This window comes from Coregonus clupeaformis, chromosome 20 (assembly GCF_020615455.1).
Source record: "Coregonus clupeaformis isolate EN_2021a chromosome 20, ASM2061545v1, whole genome shotgun sequence".
In the NCBI taxonomy this organism is placed as follows: domain Eukaryota; kingdom Metazoa; phylum Chordata; class Actinopteri; order Salmoniformes; family Salmonidae; genus Coregonus; species Coregonus clupeaformis.
In genome coordinates, this window is record NC_059211.1 from 39949047 (window position 1) to 39967164 (window position 18118).

At 46.9% G+C, this 18118-nt stretch overlaps 1 protein-coding gene across 4 annotated transcripts in view; it reads right to left on the minus strand.

Annotated features, from left to right (window-relative positions):
• The window catches only part of LOC121533384 (protein ECT2), a 43215-nt gene that overhangs the window by 2857 nt on the left and 22240 nt on the right, over positions 1–18118 (minus strand). For all 4 annotated transcript variants that reach the window (XM_041839283.2, XM_041839280.2, XM_041839281.2 and 1 more), the window contains 3 exons: positions 15420–15574; positions 14540–14647; positions 14259–14399 (listed from right to left, as the gene is read on the minus strand). In XM_041839283.2, the coding sequence (XP_041695217.2) occupies positions 14259–14399; positions 14540–14647; positions 15420–15574 (404 nt within the window). The remainder of the gene's footprint in view (positions 1–14258; positions 14400–14539; positions 14648–15419; positions 15575–18118) is intronic.

Here is an 18118-nt window from a genome sequence, read left to right on the forward strand (position 1 = left end):
TATGCACTATACACACACGTACACATCGATTTTTGTACTGTAGATATGTGGTAGTGGTGGAGTAGGGGCCTGAGGGCACACAGTGTGTTGTGAAATCTGTGAATGTATTGTAATGTTTTTAAAATTGTATGAACTGCCTTAATTTTGCTGGACCCAGGAAGAGTAGCTGCAGCAGCTAATGGGGATCCTTAATAAATACAAATAAAAAAAATGTATGCACTCAACATTCTTTCAAAACAAGAATGATGCTGCTTTCAAGGTTGCTTCTAAATATGGATCCACATGTTTTCTCTATTAGACTTTTAGTTGGTGTATCTTGTGCTCTGCAAAAAGCGACATAATCTAAGGAAGCTGGCATGTGCCTAAAATAATGCTAATCGCTAATGTTTATCCCCAGCTGGCTAGCTAAATGCCATTTAGCTAAATGCACTAGCTAGGACAAAGCAAACATTTGCTCTAATACAGGTTGATACCAGTATTGGTGTAGATCAGCATGTTGTTTGTGCAATGGCATGTTCTGAATCAGATGGTCTATTCTCAAATCTTTGTCTAAATGTAATGTCTATTCAACACTGACCAACACTTTGGTTCCTACCCTGTTATAACTCATACCTGGCTTTTTAATTTGTTGTCATGTCAAACACCAACCATAGAACTAGAATAATAATGATATTTCTATGATTCCAACTCACCCAAGTGTTTTGATCTATATCGCAAGTCAAATTGCTATATTTTGGGGTTTAGGACATCTACTTTGTGCATGACACAAGTAATTATTCCAACAATTGTTTACAGACAGATTATTTCACTGATAATTCACAGTATCAAAATTCCAGTGGGTCAGAAGTTTACATACACTAAGTTGACTGTGCCTTTAAACAGCTTGGAAAATTCCAGAAAATGATGTCTGGTTCATCCTTGGGAGCAATTTCCAAACGCCTGAAGGTTTTTCTTTTCTTTTATTTAACCTCTATTTAATCAGGTAAGCCAGTTGAGAACAAGTTCTCATTTACAACTACGACCTGGCCAAGATAAAGCAAAGCAGTGCGATAAAAACAACACAGAGTTACATATGGGATAAACAAAACGTACAAACACAATAGAAAATCTATATACAGTGTGTGCAAATGTAGTAATTTATGGAGGTAAGGCAATAAATAGGCTATAGTGCAAAATAATTACAATTTAGTATTAACACTGGAGTGATAGATGTGCAGAGGATGATGTGCAAATAGAGATACTGGGGTGCAAATGAGCAAAATAAATAACAATATGGGGATGAGGTAGTTGGGTGGGCTAATTACAGATGGGCTGTGTACAGGTGCAGTGATCGGTAAGCTGCTCTGACAACTGATGCTTCAAGTTAGTGAGGGAGATAAGAGTCTCCAGCTTCAGAGATTTTTGCAGTTCGTTCCAGTCATTAGCAGCAGAGAACTGGAAGGAATGGCGGCCAAAGGAGGTGTTGGCTTTAGGGATGACCAGTGAGATATACCTGCTGGAGCGCATACTACGGGTGGGTGTTGCTATGGTGACCAATGAGCTAAGATAAGGCGGGGATTTGCCTAGCAGTGATTTATAGATGACCTGGAGCCAGTGGGTTTGGCGACGAATATGTAGTGAGGGCCAGCCAACGAGAGCATACAGGTCACAATAGTGGGTAGTATATGGGGCTTTGGTGACGGATGGCACTGTGATAGACTACATCCAATTTGCTGAGTAGAGTGTTGGAGGCTATTTTGTAAATGACATCGCCGAAGTCAAGGATTGGTAGGAGAGTCAGTTTTACGAGGGCATGTTAGGCAGCATGAGTGAAGGAGGCTTTGTAGCGAAATAGGAAGCTGATTCTAGATTTAACTTTGGATTGGAGATGCTTAATGTGAGTCTGGAAGGAGAGTATACGGTCTAACCAGACACCTAGGTATTCTAAGTCAGACCTGCCGAGAGTAGTGATTCTAGTCGGGCAGGCGGGTGCAAGAAGCGTTCGATTGAAGAACATGCATTTAGTTTTACTACGTTTAAGAGCAGTTGGAGGCTAAGGAAGGAGTGTTGTATGGCATTGAAGCTCATTTGGAGGTTTGTTAACACAGTGCCCAATGAAGGGCCAGATGTATACAAAATGGTGTCGTCTGCGTAGAGGTGGATCTGAGAGTCACCAGCAGCAAGAGCGACATCATTGATACACACAGAGAATAGTCTGCCCGAGAATTGAACCCTGTGGCATCCCCATAGAGACTGCCAGAGGTCCAGACAACAGGCCCTCCGATTTCACACATTGAACTTGAGAAGTAGTTGGTGAACCAAGCGAGGCAGTCATTTGAGAAACCAAAGGTACCTCGTTCATTTGTACAAACGATAGTACGCAAGTATAAACACCATGGGACCACGCAGCAGTTATACCGCTCAGGAAAGAGAACAAACTTTGGTGCGAAAAGTGCAAATCAATCCCAGAACAACAGCAAATGACCTTGTGAAGATGCTGGAGGAAACAGGTGCAAAAGTATCTATATCCACAGTAAAACAAGTCCTATATCGACATAACTTGAAAGGCCGCTCAGCAAGGAAGAAGCCACTGCTCCAAAACCGCCATAAAAAAACCAGACTACGGATTGCAACTGCACATGGGGACAAAGATCGTACTTTTTGGAGAAATGTCCTCTGGTCTGATAAAACCAAAATAGAACTGTTTGGCCATAATGACCATCGTTATGTTTGGAGGAAAAAGGGAGATGCTTGCAAGCCGAAGAACACGATCCCAACCGTGAAGCACGGTGGTGGCAGCATCATGCTGTGGGGGTGCTTTGCTGCAGGAGGGACTGGTGCACTTCACAAAATAGATCGCATCATGAGGAAGGAAAATTATGTGGATATATTGAAGCAACATCTCAAGACATCAGTCAGGAAGTTAAAGCTTGGTCGCAAATGGGTCTTCCAAATGGACAATGACCCCAAGCATACTTCCATAGTTGTGGCAAAATGGCTTAAGGACAACTAAGTCAAGGTATTGGAGTGGCCATCACAAAGCCCTGACCTCAATCCTATAGAACATTTGTGGGCAGAACTGAAAAAGCGTGTGCTAGCAAGGAGGCCTACAAACCTGACTCAGTTCTATATCGTGGAGCTCCGCCCCATAGGGGAGCTCTGCTCCTATTGGTTTACCCACTGCCCTAAGGCAGCATCAGCCTGAGACAAAATTATGCACACAGCTGCAGCCAATAGGAGTACAGGTGTCCCTATAAGAGGGGATGCCTCCCCTCAATCAGCCACCCTTTATTTTCAGCGACTGGACTAGACTGAAGAAGCCAAGAAGAGACGAAGAAAAGACTCAGGACGAAGAAAACGCAGTCGAATTCCAGTCATCGCCGTCGTCCTACAATGAGCACACCAGGAGATTTTCCACCCCCAAAAGCTCTTTTCAGAGCTCAATGCAGATGCTCCTCCATGGCGACCGGCGACTCCCACGACTTATGTTTCCGTGTGTTTAGGGTCCCAGCATGCCAAAGAGGGCGTCTGCAGTCCCCCTAACTGCGCCTCCTGCATCTCCTTTCTATGAAGGAGAGGAAGCAGCGCTGGGCGTTTTTTAGGGAGGATATTCCTCTAGAGGACGTGCTATCGATACTAGCCTCTGCTTCAGAGGCGTCATCTGACGGTGCAGACTCAGGAGATGATGGGGACTATGAGGAAGAGGCTGGCATTCCTATGGAACAGTCAGACCCCGTCCCTCATACATTCAAGCCCCCCTTTCCTTTGGTTAGCGAGAGGGCTTGTAGTTCCTATGGCGATGACGGCACGGGCTCTGAGAAATCAGAAGCCCTGTCCTTCGCCGCAGTGTCTCTGAGAACGGATTTTCCAGGACTCATTGAGAGAGCTGCCAGACGGTTGGAAATACCGCTGCCCCCTATTCCCTCCGCACCGGAGGTTGATTTAATGGAGGGCGGGCCGTATTCCAGGCCAAGAAGAGCGGCAGAGCCACTAGCTCCAGCCATGCCTTCGTTGGCTAAATACGTCGAGGGCTCATGGGAGACACCTTTAGCGGCGCGTTCGCCGGCTAAATCGTACCTACCATTCACTAGAGTGGAGGGAAGGTTCCAGGGCCAAGCTAGGGGAATCCCCAGGTTAGAGAGCGCCATGGTGGCGTATCTCGTACCGGGTTCGAGTCCCTGGCCCTCTTCCAAGAAGGCCACCTTGCCATCTCAGAAGGACCGTCTCACAGCACAGCTGTTAGAGAAGTCCTTCAATTTGGGGGCCCAGGCTGTAGCAGCAGCCAATAACATTGCCCTCTTGGCAGCCGCTCTGTCCCGTTTAACCACGGGCAAGACAGAGCTGGAGCCAGAGGAGGCGTCTAGGATCTCTGGCGCCATCCTGCACCTAACACAGGCATCGGCCGTCTGCGCGGGGAGGTCCATGGCCACTTCGGTGGTCGCGGAGCGACACCTCTGGTTGTCCCTGACAACCATGAAAGAGGCAGACAGGACGTCCCTTTTGAACGCCCCCCTCTCTGACGACAGGCTCTTCGGAATCGCCGTCAAAGAGGCGACAGAGGTTCTCAAAGCTGGACGAGGAGAAGAAGCAGCTGGCCAGACACCTGCCACTGGCAGGGAGGTTAGGCCCTGCACCTCCACAAAGACCATCCACTTCCGCCCCCCAGAGTAGACAGAGTTCTACAGCGAGGCGGCGTATCCGCCGCCAGTCGGCGGCCACAGGAAGCAGGAGAGCGGGCCCAGCCCCCCCCAGCAGCCACGGTGGCCCCATTGCAGCCGGCGAGGGAGGTGGTGAGAGCGCCGACCTGGGCCCCTAAGGGAGGCCACAAGAGGAGGCGCACATGACGGGACGCGGGGGAGCGGATGGAGGACACGTTGATTTCGAACGTGGCCACTGTTCCCCCCCACCCTTCGGTTGAAGGGATGGGTGATGATGTTAATGTCTTGACTGATGTGTTTAATAAAGAGTTGGCTCCACCTGACTTTGTCAAAAAAGAGCCCCTTTTCCATAATACGTCTGAGAGCGTTCAAATCTCACCCTCTCTCCCCTACCACTCTAAGCGCCGTTCAGCCCACCAGGGGTGCGTTGCTGAACAGGCATTCAGAGTAGGTACACATAACACTTCAAGTATAAGAAGTGCTTCGCATAGCAGGCAGCAGTCTCTGTCAGACTCTGACATGATGACGCAGCCACTATTTGGGGATGGCGCACTATCACAGACTAAGGTCTCTGTTAATGCGATTCAGACCCATGCTGCGTTCACGGAGTGCCCGATTAATGCGGTCACGAAAGTGTCCAACGTATCGGCGCCCCCACCTCTTTCTGAACGCGCCAAAGCTCACCACACTGAGCGTAATTCAGCCCACCAGAGGTGCAGAGTTGAACACGCACAGGAGGTGAAAGGGGAAAAGATACCAAGACGGCGTCTTGGTTTATCTCAGAGACCTCACATTACAGACTCCAAGGAGTACTGTAGTGAGTGCCTCTCATAGCAGGCTGCAGTCTCAGTCAGGAGACATGATGACACAGCCGCTATTTGGGGACGGCGCACTATCACGGACTAAGGTCTCTGTTAGTGCGATTCAGACCCATGCTGCGTTCACGGAGGGCCTGATTACGACGGTTACAGGTATAACCAATGTATCGGCGCCCCCACCTCTCACAGAACGCGCTGATGCTCACCACGCTGAGTGTGGCTCAACCCACCAGAGGTGCAGAGTTGAACACACACAGAAGGTGAAGGTTAAAAAGGTATCAAAGCGCCGCCTTGTGTTAACTCATAGAGACCTCATATTACAGACTCCTAGGAGTATTGTAGTGCAATTCAGACCCGTTCACGGAGGGCAGGAATACGACGGTTACGGGTTTAACTGACGTCTCTGCCCCTCCTTGTTCAGAACGCACTAATGTTTCCTCTCCCTTTCTTGAGAGGCCCGCCTTGGGCTGTTCCACCACCTCAGTGTTGGAGAACAGCGGCGGCAAGGGCCATAGAGGAATACAGGTCCTTCCTACTGAGTGTACCACAGCTTCGCGCTTGGCCGCTTTCTCTGCATTGCTGGCAGTGGCAGCGAAGCTGCACCCTCTCACGCTGGCTAGAACAGACGTTGCAGAAGGGTTATGCTCTCCAATTCCATCGGACCCCACCCCCATTCAGGGGAGTGGTGGAGACGGTGATGAAAACGCCCAAAAAAGTGGCCGCTCTGGTTTCAGAGATTACGGAACTTTTGGCGAAGGAGGCGGTCACAGTAGTTCCCCAGGAGCAAAGGAACAAAGGGCTATATTTGCCCTACTTCCTGGTGCCCAAAAAGACGGGGGAATGAGGCCGATATTGGATTTACGCATTCTCAACGAGAGCGTAACCAAACGGCCCTTTCGAATGCTAACGACAAAACGTCTGCTGGAATGTGTCCAGAAAGGAGACTTTTGTACGAGCATAGACCTAAAGGACGCGTACTTTCATGTGCCGGTACAGCCGCATCACAGGAAGTTTCTGCTATTCACCTTTCAAGGGGTGGCGTACGAATACACGAGGATGCCATTTGGGTACGCCCTGGCACCTCGCACGTTTTCCAAGTGTGTGGAGGCGGCATTGGAACCGTTGTGTCGTCAGGGAATACGGCTACTAGCCTACCTAGACGACCTACTGGTTCTCGCCCCGTCAGCAGAGCTGGCGATCACTCACACGACACAGACAGTGATTCATCTCACACGTCTGGGGTTGGCTGTGAATTGGAAAAAGAGCGCGCCCTGGCCCAGTCATCAGATTGTCTACTTGGGGATACAGCTAGACACTGTAATGATGAGGGCTCGAATTTCGGACCCCCGAAGGGTAGCCTTGTTGCTAGCCCTGAGGAAGTGTCGTCCGAATCACACGGTGACGGCGCTGTCGATCATGTCACTTTTGGGTCTCATGTCGTCAGCCCACGCTGTGGTTCCGCTGGGACTCCTGCACATGCGCAGGATGCAGCGATGGTTCGCCCAACTAAGACTAGACCCATTGCGTCAACGTCATCGGTTGGTGGTGGTTCCCCTCTCGCTCAGTGCAGATCTGAACTATTGGAGAAACCCGCGCGTTCTCACGCACAGAGTCCCGATAGGCAAAGTGTCCTCTTACATCCCAGTGTTCACAGATGCGTCTCTGACTGGATGGGGAGGGACATGTCAGACCCAAGTGATAGAAGGTGTGTGGCCTCTTTCGAGTCGCCACATCAACCTCTTGGAGTTGGAAACGGTTCGACTGGTTTTGACCCATTTCGCGTCTACCCTTCGGGGTCGCGATGTGTTGGTCTGGTCAGACAACCGGACCACAGTAGCCCACACACCTTCTATCACTTGGGTCTGCGGAGATGAGTCAGATGTTGATTGCGCCACCTTGGCCAATTCCACATCGACGGGACGCGTTGTCTCAGGCGGGGGGCACGATAGGGCAGTTGCCCATAATCGGCCAACCACTGAAGGCCTGGCTGCTGAGAGGGACAGGCTAGAGCGCCGTGGGTTATCTGAAGCAGTGATCAGGACCATACAGGGTTCACGTGCCAGTTCCACTTCTAAGATGTATGCCAGTAGATGGAACGTGTTTTCACAATGGTGTGTCACACAAGGTGGACCCCATGAGCTGTCAGGTTGAGAGTATTCCCTCTTTCCTACAGCTTATGTTTGATAAGCAGCGATCGCCCGCCACCATTAAGGTGTTTGCAGCGGCGATTTCAGCTTGTCACGAGGGGTTTGGCAGAGACAATGTCTTTAGCCACCCTCTAGTGAAACGTTTCCTATTAGGAACGCGGCGGCTTAGGCCAACACCTAGAGCCACGCTTCCTCAGTGGGATTTGGCTTTGATACTCGAAGCGCTATGTAAGTCGCCGTTCGAGCCATTGAATCAAAATATCCCTCAAGATGCTGTCTATGAAGACGGCACTGTTGCTCGCTTTGACTACTGCTAAGCGTGTCAGTGATTTGTGTGCTCTTTCGACGAGACCCGACTGCCTGGCCATTAACAGCGATCTGAGCAGAGCGGTGTTACGTCCTAACCCGGCATTTGTGCCGAAGGTTATTAGGAGTTCATATAGATCACAGACCGTGGAGCTGTGGGCTTTTTCTCCCCCTCCTCATAGGGAGAGGAGTGAGGAAAGGCTCCATCGCCTGTGCCCAGTACGTGCCTTGGCGTGTTACGTTGAGCGCACAGCAGCGATTAGGTCATCGCCTCAGCTGTTTGTGTGTCACAGTGCGGCTGCACTAGGTAGACCACTTTCGAAACAGCGTCTGTCTCATTGGCTTTGTGAGAGCATTGAGACAGCTTATGAGGCAGCGGGGCGACAATTGCCTCAGGGTATCAGAGCTCACTCCACTCGTGGAGTAGCAGCTTCTACTGCCCTTTTCAGAGGAACAGGGGTAGAGGATATATGTAGAGCGGCGTCATGGTCAACACCGTCTCCATTTATCCGTTTCTATCTATTAGATCTGTCTTCTAACTCTTTGGCTCAGTCTGTACTCAGCATAGCTGAAGGGAGAACTTGAGCTAGGAGGAGAGGAATGCAGGACTGAGGAGACAGGGTCTCCATCAGGTCCGCTTCTGATAGAAGGACATATTTTTGGCATGACTCCTGACTGACAGGTTCAGTACAGTAGAGGGCATGCATTGATCTGCCCACCAGTGATTCACTGGAGTGAGGCGGAATGATGGGGGATAATAGTAGTAACTTGGTTACGATACTATTAGACCGGTCATGACAATTTGACGGAATGTGACATCATCCATCTGCTTGTTCAGATTAGTATGAATCATGTTCTGGGATCTGCCCACTAATCTCTGGGGTTCCATTGATTGAGTGAGGCGGCCTACCGTGTACACAATGTAGAGTGACACTTGGTGTTATTCCATTAGTGGTCGGTAGTATTGTAACAGGATATTGAGGTACCATCTATCTGCTAGTACAGATTAGTATGGCCTGTATTCTGGTGATCTGCCCACTAGTCATTGGTGTTGCCATTGGACTAGGTGGGGCGGGTTTTTAACCGATGACGCAGTATATTGTGACACTTGTATGGTGACAGTGGTTGCAATACTGCGGGAATTGGTTGCAGCCATTGCTAGGCCTGACCTTTTCATTTTAATGGGAAGTGTTGGGCTCGGCAGGGAGTACATTTTGGAGCGCTACGCTCCGCCTTAAACCAATAGGAGCAGAGCTCCCCTATGGGGCGGAGCTCCACGATATAGAACGATTAGTTACCGGAGTGTAACTCCAGTTCTATGAGTGGAGCGGAGCCCCATAGGACTTCAGGCCCTGCCGACCCTCTCTAGTCTCGCTGAAGATAAATTTCTCGGGAGGCTGATTGAGGGGAGGCATCCCCTCTTATAGGGACACCTGTACTCCTATTGGCTGCAGGTGTGTGCATAATTTTGTCTCAGGCTGATGCTGCCTTATGGCAGTGGGTAAACCAATAGGAGCAGAGCTCCCCTATGGGGCTCCGCTCCACTCATAGAACTGGAGTTACACTCCGGTAACTAATCGTTACATCAGCTCTGTCAGGAGTAATGGGCCAATATTCACCCAACTTATTGTGGGAAGCTTGTGGAAGGCTACCTGAAACATTTGACCTAAGTTAAACAATTTAAAGGCAATGCTACCAAATACTAATTGAGTGTACATAAACTTCTGACCCACTGGGAATGTGATGAAAGAAATAAAACCTGAAATAAATCATTCTCTCTACTATTATTCTGACATTTCACATTCTTAAAATAAAAGTGGTGATCCTAACTGACCTAAGACAGGGAATTTTTACTAGGATTAAATGTCAGGAATTGTGGAAAACTGAGTTTAAATGTACTTGGCTAAGGTGAATGTAAATTTCCGACTTCAACTGTATAGGTCCAATGAAGCCTGAGTACCAGTCTCTTTACCTAACAATTTACTCCCTGTACTCCTTGTCATGTGCCAAAGAGACTGGCCTTCCTGCAATTTACAAATATGAACATTCTATCATTAATGAGATCAAGGAGAACAGAAGATTTGATCCTGATTCGATACCCTCACAGCTAACCTAAAATCACAACGATTATGCAAATATTGGTACTCTATGGCCTCTTTTACTCTCCACAGAACACATTGATATCCGGTTGCTAAGCAACAGTTTTTTGTTTGTATTAATATAATAATAATATGCCATTTTGTATAACAAAACACGCCAAAAAGCTGCTGTGTTGTTCAATGTACATGTAAACAGGTCAAAAATAACGACCTACGGTTCCCAATGGTCCCACGAAATAGAGCCTGCGAGACGAGCCCTGTGGCTTCAGGCTATTCGGCATGGGAGAGTGGGAAATGTGGGGACCCGGTGTCCAAGTAGTCTACACGTAGCTACTGTATGTGTGTGGAAAACATTTAACTTTAGTATAGTCAGTTTAACTCCACTCACTACTTGTAGCTATTAGTCTGTTTGTGTTGTTGGTCTTGGCTAGCTTAATGTTCCAGTCGGTAGCTAGCTAGCATTCACGTGGCTGCTAGCACAGTCATGAAAAGGGGCATGAGGGAAGCCCTACAATATTCAATTTTTCTAAGTTGTGTGACTGCAATGTTGAAAATAAATCTTTAGATTTGTTGTACATCTCTTAAAATGTAGTTTTGTAATGGACTAAAACTAGCAAACAAGAAAATTGCGTTTGAAAAAAGGTCACATTTTTGCTGTGAGCCAAATGGAGAAACCTAGGTAACCACAGGTTGTTTTCCCCACATGCGAGCAGGGCCGCGACTTTCTATCTAATACCGACTGCGACTATTGCCGAAAGTCTCTTTGGCAATGACAAGGAGTGGAATGTTAGCTAAAGAGGCTGGTACTCAGACTAGGCCCAATGTAGTCTATATTTCAATTAATAAAAATATTAACATTCTGGTGCTCCTACATTTTATGTGGAGCTCCTAACTCTCTATGCTACACATAATTATTTTTTTGAATTTTTGCATTGTACTTTCAGAAAATGTCCATAATATATTACTCACCTGCCAGTGTTGTGATTGGCTGTGATATTCGCCTATTGATTTCTCCAGCTCAGCTGGTAGAGCACGGCGCTTGTAACGCCAAGGTAGTGGGTTCGATCCCCGGGACCACCCATACACAAAAAAAATGTATGCACACACGACTGTAAGTCGCTTTGGATAAAAGCGTCTGCTAAATGGCATATTATTTTATTATTTAAAGACTTTGTGGCTGTGTTATCTAGTGGAAATCGCTCTGTCATTTGCTAGGTCGCTAAAATTCAGACCCCTTCGCTTTTTCCACTTTGTTATGTTACAGCCTTATTCTAAAATTGATTACATGTAGTTTTATCCCTCATCAATCTACACAATATCCCATAAGGACAAAGCAAAAAGAGGTTTTGCCCATAGAGCGCCGAGAAAGGATTGTGTCGAGGCACAGATCTGGGGAAGGGTACCAAAATGTTTTTGCAGCATTGAAGGTCCCCAAGAACACAGTGGCCTCCATCATTCGTAAATGGAAGAAGTTTGAACCAACAAGACTCTTCCTAGAGCTGGCTGCCCAGCCAAACTGAGCAATCGGGGGATAAGGGCCTTGGTCAGGGAGGTGACCAAGAACCCAATAGTCACTCTGACAGAGCTCTAGAGTTCCTCTGTGGAGATGGGAGAACCTTCCAGAAGGACAACCATCTCTGCAGCACTCCACCAAATCAGGCCTTTATGGTAGAGTGGCCAGACGGAAGCCACTCCTCAGTAAAAGGCACATGACAGCCCGCTTGGAGTTTGCCAAAAGGCACCTAAAGACTCTCAGACCATGAGAAACAAGATTCTCTGGTCTGATGTAACCAAGATTCAACTCTTTGGCCTGAATGCCAAGCGTCACGTCTGGAGGAAACCAGGCACCGCTCATCACCTAGCCAATACCATCCCTACGGTGAAGCATGGTGGTGGCAGCATCATGCTGTGGGGATGTTTTTCAGAGACAGGGAATGGGAGACTAGGCAGGATCGAGGGAAAGATGAACGGAGCAAAGTACAGAGAGATCCTTGATGAAAACCTGATCCAGAGCGCTCAGGACCTCAGACTGGGGCAAAGGTTCACCTTCCAACAGGACAACGACTCTAAGCACACAGCCAAGACAACGCAGGAGTGGCTTCGGGACAAGTCTCTGAATGTCCTTTAGTGGCTCAGCCAGAGCCCGGACTTGAACCTGATCGAACATCTCTGGAGAGACATGAAAATAGCTGTGCAGCGACGCTCTCCATCCAACCTGACAGAGCTTGAGAAGAATGGGAGAAATCCCCCAAATACAGGTGTGCCAAGCTTGTAGCATCATACCAAAGAAGACTCGAGGCTGTAATCGCTGCCAAAGGTGCTTTAACAAAGTTCTGAGTAAAGTGTCTGAATACTTATGTAAATGTTATATTTTACATTTTTAAATGTTTATACATTTGCAAAAATTTCTAAAAACCTGATTTTGCTTTGTCATTATGGATTATTGTGTAGATTGATGATTTTTTATTTATTTAATCAATTTTAGAATAAGGCTGTAATGTAACAAAATGTGGAAAAAGTGAAGGGGACTGAATACTTTCCGAATGCACTGTATGTGAGAAAACAAGCACTGAATAGTCTAGAGAATCATTGTACCATCTAAAATCGCTGTACCTACCAAAACCAAAAGTTACTTTCGGTTTTGGTCCACCAGCTTCAAACAACTGTAAAAACAATATTTGATGTTATTGAAAATATATTTCACAGCGATTTAGATACAATGATTCTCTACACTATTCAGTGCTTGTTTTCTCATAAACTGAAATTGAGCTTAGTGTAAGATTTTAGCAACCAGGAAATGACAGAGCGATTTCCATTAGATAACGGCAGCCAAAGTCAGAACAGCTTTCACATTTTGACAACAGATGCCGCTCAAGCGGGAGAAATCAATAGTCGAATATCGCAGCCAATCACAACACTGGCGGGTAAGTAATACTGTGAAACACTATCATTCCCCTATTACTTGCAGATATATATTATGGATATTTTCTGAATCTACAATGCAAAAATCCCCCAAAAATCCTGTCTAGCACCTTTAAGTTAAGAGCACCAGTGCAACCAATATTTTTTATTTTATTTAAAGCCCTGGTGCCAGCACAGCCCAGGAATTAGGAGTTAGTCAGTGAGAGAGCCACCACCCAAACACCTATCCCAGTGAGTTAAAGGCAGCATAGTGATGCTCACATCAGTCTGAGGTCAGTCAGCCGCCTATAGGAGGGTCTCTTTGCGGGGGCTCAGCCAGCCTGTCTTGCGGGGGTCAGAGTAGGGGACCTGCAGGTACCGGCAAGCCCCATGGGGAAGCCTTCCTTTGGACGGGACCCTCGAGGAAGGGGGGCTGGTAGAGTAAAGGGGACTGGTGGGGGTGGGTTGGGGCCTAGGTGGAGTCTCCTCAGGGCAGGGTGGGCTAGGGGTGGGGTCAGGGGTGCGAATACAGAGGGGAATGCGGAGGCGGGGACAGGGGGCGTGGTCCAGGGAGTTAGAGCGCTGCACTATGGCAGCAGCAGAGTCCTTGGTGGAACCACTGAGGTTGAATGTGGAGGTGGACCGAGCCATCTACAGTCACAGAGTATTGGGGAAGAGACACTGTTAACTCACAGGACAGACTACTTATCCCAGCACTGCACCAAGGTGCACTTAAAATCCCTTTTTAATAGCAAAGTTTGAGAGCAGTAACTTTCTTCAAATATTTAGTGTTGTATGATTAATCATTTCCATTCTAGTAAAAGGAAGTATAAATATCAAAAGGTAACCTTGCTCAGAAAAAGGGTAATCAAAGATGAAGCCTGACATCACTGACGCAGTTAGAAGAACAGTAAATAAATAGCTAAAAGTTCAAACAGGCCATTCAGTCAAAATGAAAATGGCTTGCACTGGAGGAACAGCAATTGACATCAACTCCTAATGTGTAACCCATTTACCATCATGCTTTGGAGAGCACTGCAAATCTTACATTTACATTACATTTAAGTCATTTAGCAGACGCTCTTATCCAGAGCGACTTACAGTTAGTAAGTGCATACATTTTTCATACTTATGTGGGAAACAAGGTTCATATCTTCAGAGGGAAACAAGGTACATGGTGCCATTAGACTACCCATGTCAAAATGTTAAATTATGTATGATTCCTCTGCCATAGCCCTATTAACCTCTTCACTTCTAATATGCCCCTTTAGCCTCTTGACTTGGTTAGACAAGCCTTGTTCAAGGCTTGGACATTGGAAGTAGATGGTTGGGGGGGATGGATGAACTTACAGACAGGGTGGCACTGCTGCCCACACAGCTCATGTTCTCAGAGCTGGGGCCAGGGCTCTTGTCGTCTGGTGTGCTGTTGGCCATGAAGGCTCTCTGGATCACCCGTTTGGGTGTTTTGGTGAAGGAAAACGCTCTCGTTACCTGGGTGTAAACACAGTCACACTCAAAACCTCAGACACAAAATAGCTCTTTCTAACATGCAGCTGTGAACATGTCTAATATCCAGCATAGGCCTGTGTGGAATACAGGAGTAAGACGGGCTAATTCGGAGCGCATTTTACCTTCTTTGAAGTCTTTTTGATGACTCTAGAGGCTTTACTCAGCGTGCTGTCCATATCCTTTGTGCTCACTTGGACAGAGTCAGGCTCAGTGCACTGAATTAGATCTTCCTGTTTAAAATAGAAACAAATATAAATAAATATCCAGCCGAATCTGCAACGCTGTCAAAATGCAAAGAGTGAGAGGCTGTTGTCCGTTTTTGCAAGCAGCTGGAGCTCATTGGTATTCAGGGTGCGGGGGAGAGCCAGTGAATCAATTAAGATAGCAAGCCCAGGCGGTATTAGAGGTATACATCGCCACCTAGTGGACACCTCACTCCTCAAAGCTGGGACAGCCTGGGCACACCTCCGAAGCTTATTTCACCTGTTTTTAATTATGGGAAATATATGTCTGTCTCCAGCAGCCAATTACTAGTTAGCTTCCTCATTCAATCCCTAATACTACATCAGTGAAAAGACCTGTGGAGGAGACATAAACCAACCCATCTATGTCTGAAGTGTTAAAGTTCAAATACAATTCCACTTCTAATTACATTAATCTATCTTCCAGTTTAAACAGAGGACAATCTAATAGGATTAGAATGACCAAAAAGGACTCTTGCGCAACGTAATTTGTAAATGTAATAAAACAGTGGCCTAAACAATTAAATCATTGCATTTGTGTCCTCATCAACCTCCAGAGTCCAGACACTGTGTTCTGCATGAGCACACCAGACCAGTGAGGGATGCCTTGGTCTCTCCAGCCAGCCTGGCAGTGTTAGTGAGAGGACGAGCAGACAGGCAGCATGTGTTGCAGCTTGTGTTCTCAGGAGGAGCCCTCCCACCCAGCCCCGTTTGGCCTATAGCGGCTCAGTGGACCACTGTCTCTCGCCGTCTCTCTCACCGCGTCAGCCTTGCAGATGGTGTTGGCCACCTGGCGACAGAGCATCTTCAGCCAGGTTGACTTCATTGTGTCCTCAGTGGTCAGCTGGAAGCTGAAGAGAAGATTATCCTGCTCCGTAGGCAGGCGCACCACCAGGGCAAAGGCATTATGGCAATCTGAGAGAAATAGGGAGAGATATGGGGGTAGGGAGAAAGAGCTGAGTTTTCTGGTTTGGTCGACTCAATGTAAAAAAATTAAATAATAGTCTAGCTGGCCAAACTAATTTCTGCCAAACATTTCCATTTCTCTTTAAGACGCATAGAGGGGCATCTCTGTATGTATCAACATTAGGGCTGGCACAATTACCGTATAACCAACGGTTATGGATGAAGACCATCATGAAAATAAAATAACTGTTTTTTTGTGTGTGGAATGAACAGGTGACTGACGACCGGGCATTCGTGCGGTCGAGTCACTTTCTGCGGTAGCATGGACTCTTAACTGATGAAACTTTGTTGGTCCTTGCTGAAACAAGCAGTGTTGTAGCAAACAAGTCTTCGGTTGCCTAGGCAACCTTGCTCATATGCTTTACTTACACTCGCAATGGCCACCAATCCACCCATTACGCCATCATTGACTTGAATGGGGACGCACATTCTATTTCTATGGCAGCACATGCAGAGGAGAGGAGAAAATGCGCTTCTTAAAAAGAAAAAAGTGCATTTTGCTACTCGAACAGTTATAACGGTGACCGTGGTCATTTGGCTGACCAATATTAACAAAAACTCCATGACCGTCATAGCCCTAATCAACATACACTGCTTGCAGCTAATACAGTATATTGACAGTGAAATTAAACCTAGCAGCTCTATTACAAGGCCAAACATGAGCTGAGTCACTGCTAGTGGGAGAGAGGAGAGATGTTTACTTGATTATGTCTGGGCTGCCATTTCATACACTGTCACTGTTGACTCCCAATATTAGGCTATCCAGTACGCTTATGAATGAGATTTCATATGACCAAAAGGATACAGGGGAGACGAGGACAGAATGAGCAATAAATATGCTCAGAGAATACCGTATTCACCCAAAAGCAGCACACAAACCAGCACGGCTCCTGTTGCTTAGTAATAATGTTCACCCACAAAAGTCTAAACTGGGGGGTTCTACTAAGCTATATGGAATTGTTTTAAGAAGGTCATACCAAGGATCATTTAGCTATTTGATTTAGAATTTCAAGACCCCTTGAAGTAGAAAAAATATATTAAAACATTTGATGTAATTTGTTTTGGGTCCTTACTGCCATTAGCCGATACAAACACACTTAATAACAGATTCACTACATGGAACAACAAACAATCCACCCCCTGTAAAAAAAATCGAAAGGAAGTTTGTTCTGAAGTGTCTGTCCTATATCTGAGAGATATAAGAAAGATCAGGAAACATTATTATTATTTTACATGTATTTAACCCCTTATTTCTGGAACTAAACAGTCTCCATCTACAGTGCATTCGGAAAGTATTCAGACCCCTTTTCCACATTTTGTTACGTTACAGCCTTATTCTAAAATGAATTAAATATGTTTTTCCCCTCATCAATCTACACACAATACCCCATAATGACAAAACGATTTTCCCCCCACATTTATTATTAAATAAAAAACAAATACTTTATTTACATACGTTTTCAGACCCTTTGCTATGAGACTCGAAATTGAGCTCAGGTGCATCCACGCCATGAGGTCGAAGGAATTGCCCGTAGAGCTCCGAGACAGGATTGTGTCGACGGACAGATCTGGGGAAGGCTACCAAAACAATTCTGCAGCATTGAAGGTCCACAACAACACAGTGGACTCCATTCTTAAATGGAAAAAGTTTGGAACCACCAAGACTCTTCCTAGACTGACTGCCCGGCTAAACTGAGCAATCGGGGGAGAAGGGCCTTGGTCAAGGAGGTGACTAAGAACCCGATGGTCACTCTGACAGAGCTCCAGAGTTCCTCTGTGGAGATGGGAGAACCTTCCAGAAGGACAACCATCTCTGCAGCACTCCAATTTACATTTAAGTAATTTAGCAGACGCTCTTATACAGAGCGACTTACAGTTAGTGAGTGCATACATAAATCAGGCCTTTATGGTAGAGTGGCCAGACGGAAGCCACTCCTCAGTAAAAGGCACATGACAGACCGCTTGGAGTTTGCCAAAAGTCACCTAAAGACTCTCAGACCATGAGAAACAAGATTCTCTGGTCTGATGAAACCAAGATGGAACTCTTTTGCCTGAATGCCAAGCGTCACGTCTGGAGGAAACCTGGCACCATCCCTACGGTGAAGCATGGTGGTGGTAGCATCAAGCTGTGGGGATGTTTTTCAGCGGCAGGGACTGGGAGGCTAGTCAGGATCGAGGGAAAGATGAACGGAGCAAAGTACAGAGAGATCCTTGAAAACCTGCTCCAGAGCGCTCAGGACCTCAGACTGGGGCGAAGGTTCACCTTCCAACAGGAAAACGACCCTAAGCACACAGCCAAGACAACGCAGGAGTGGCTTCGGGACAAGTCTCTGAATGTCATTGAGTTGCCCAGCCAGAGGCCGGAATTGAACCCGATCTAACATCTCTGGAGTGACCTGAAAATTGCTATGCAGCGATGCTCTCCATCCAACCTGACATAGCTTGAGATGATCTGCAGAGAAGAATGGGAGAAACTCCCCAAATACAGGTATG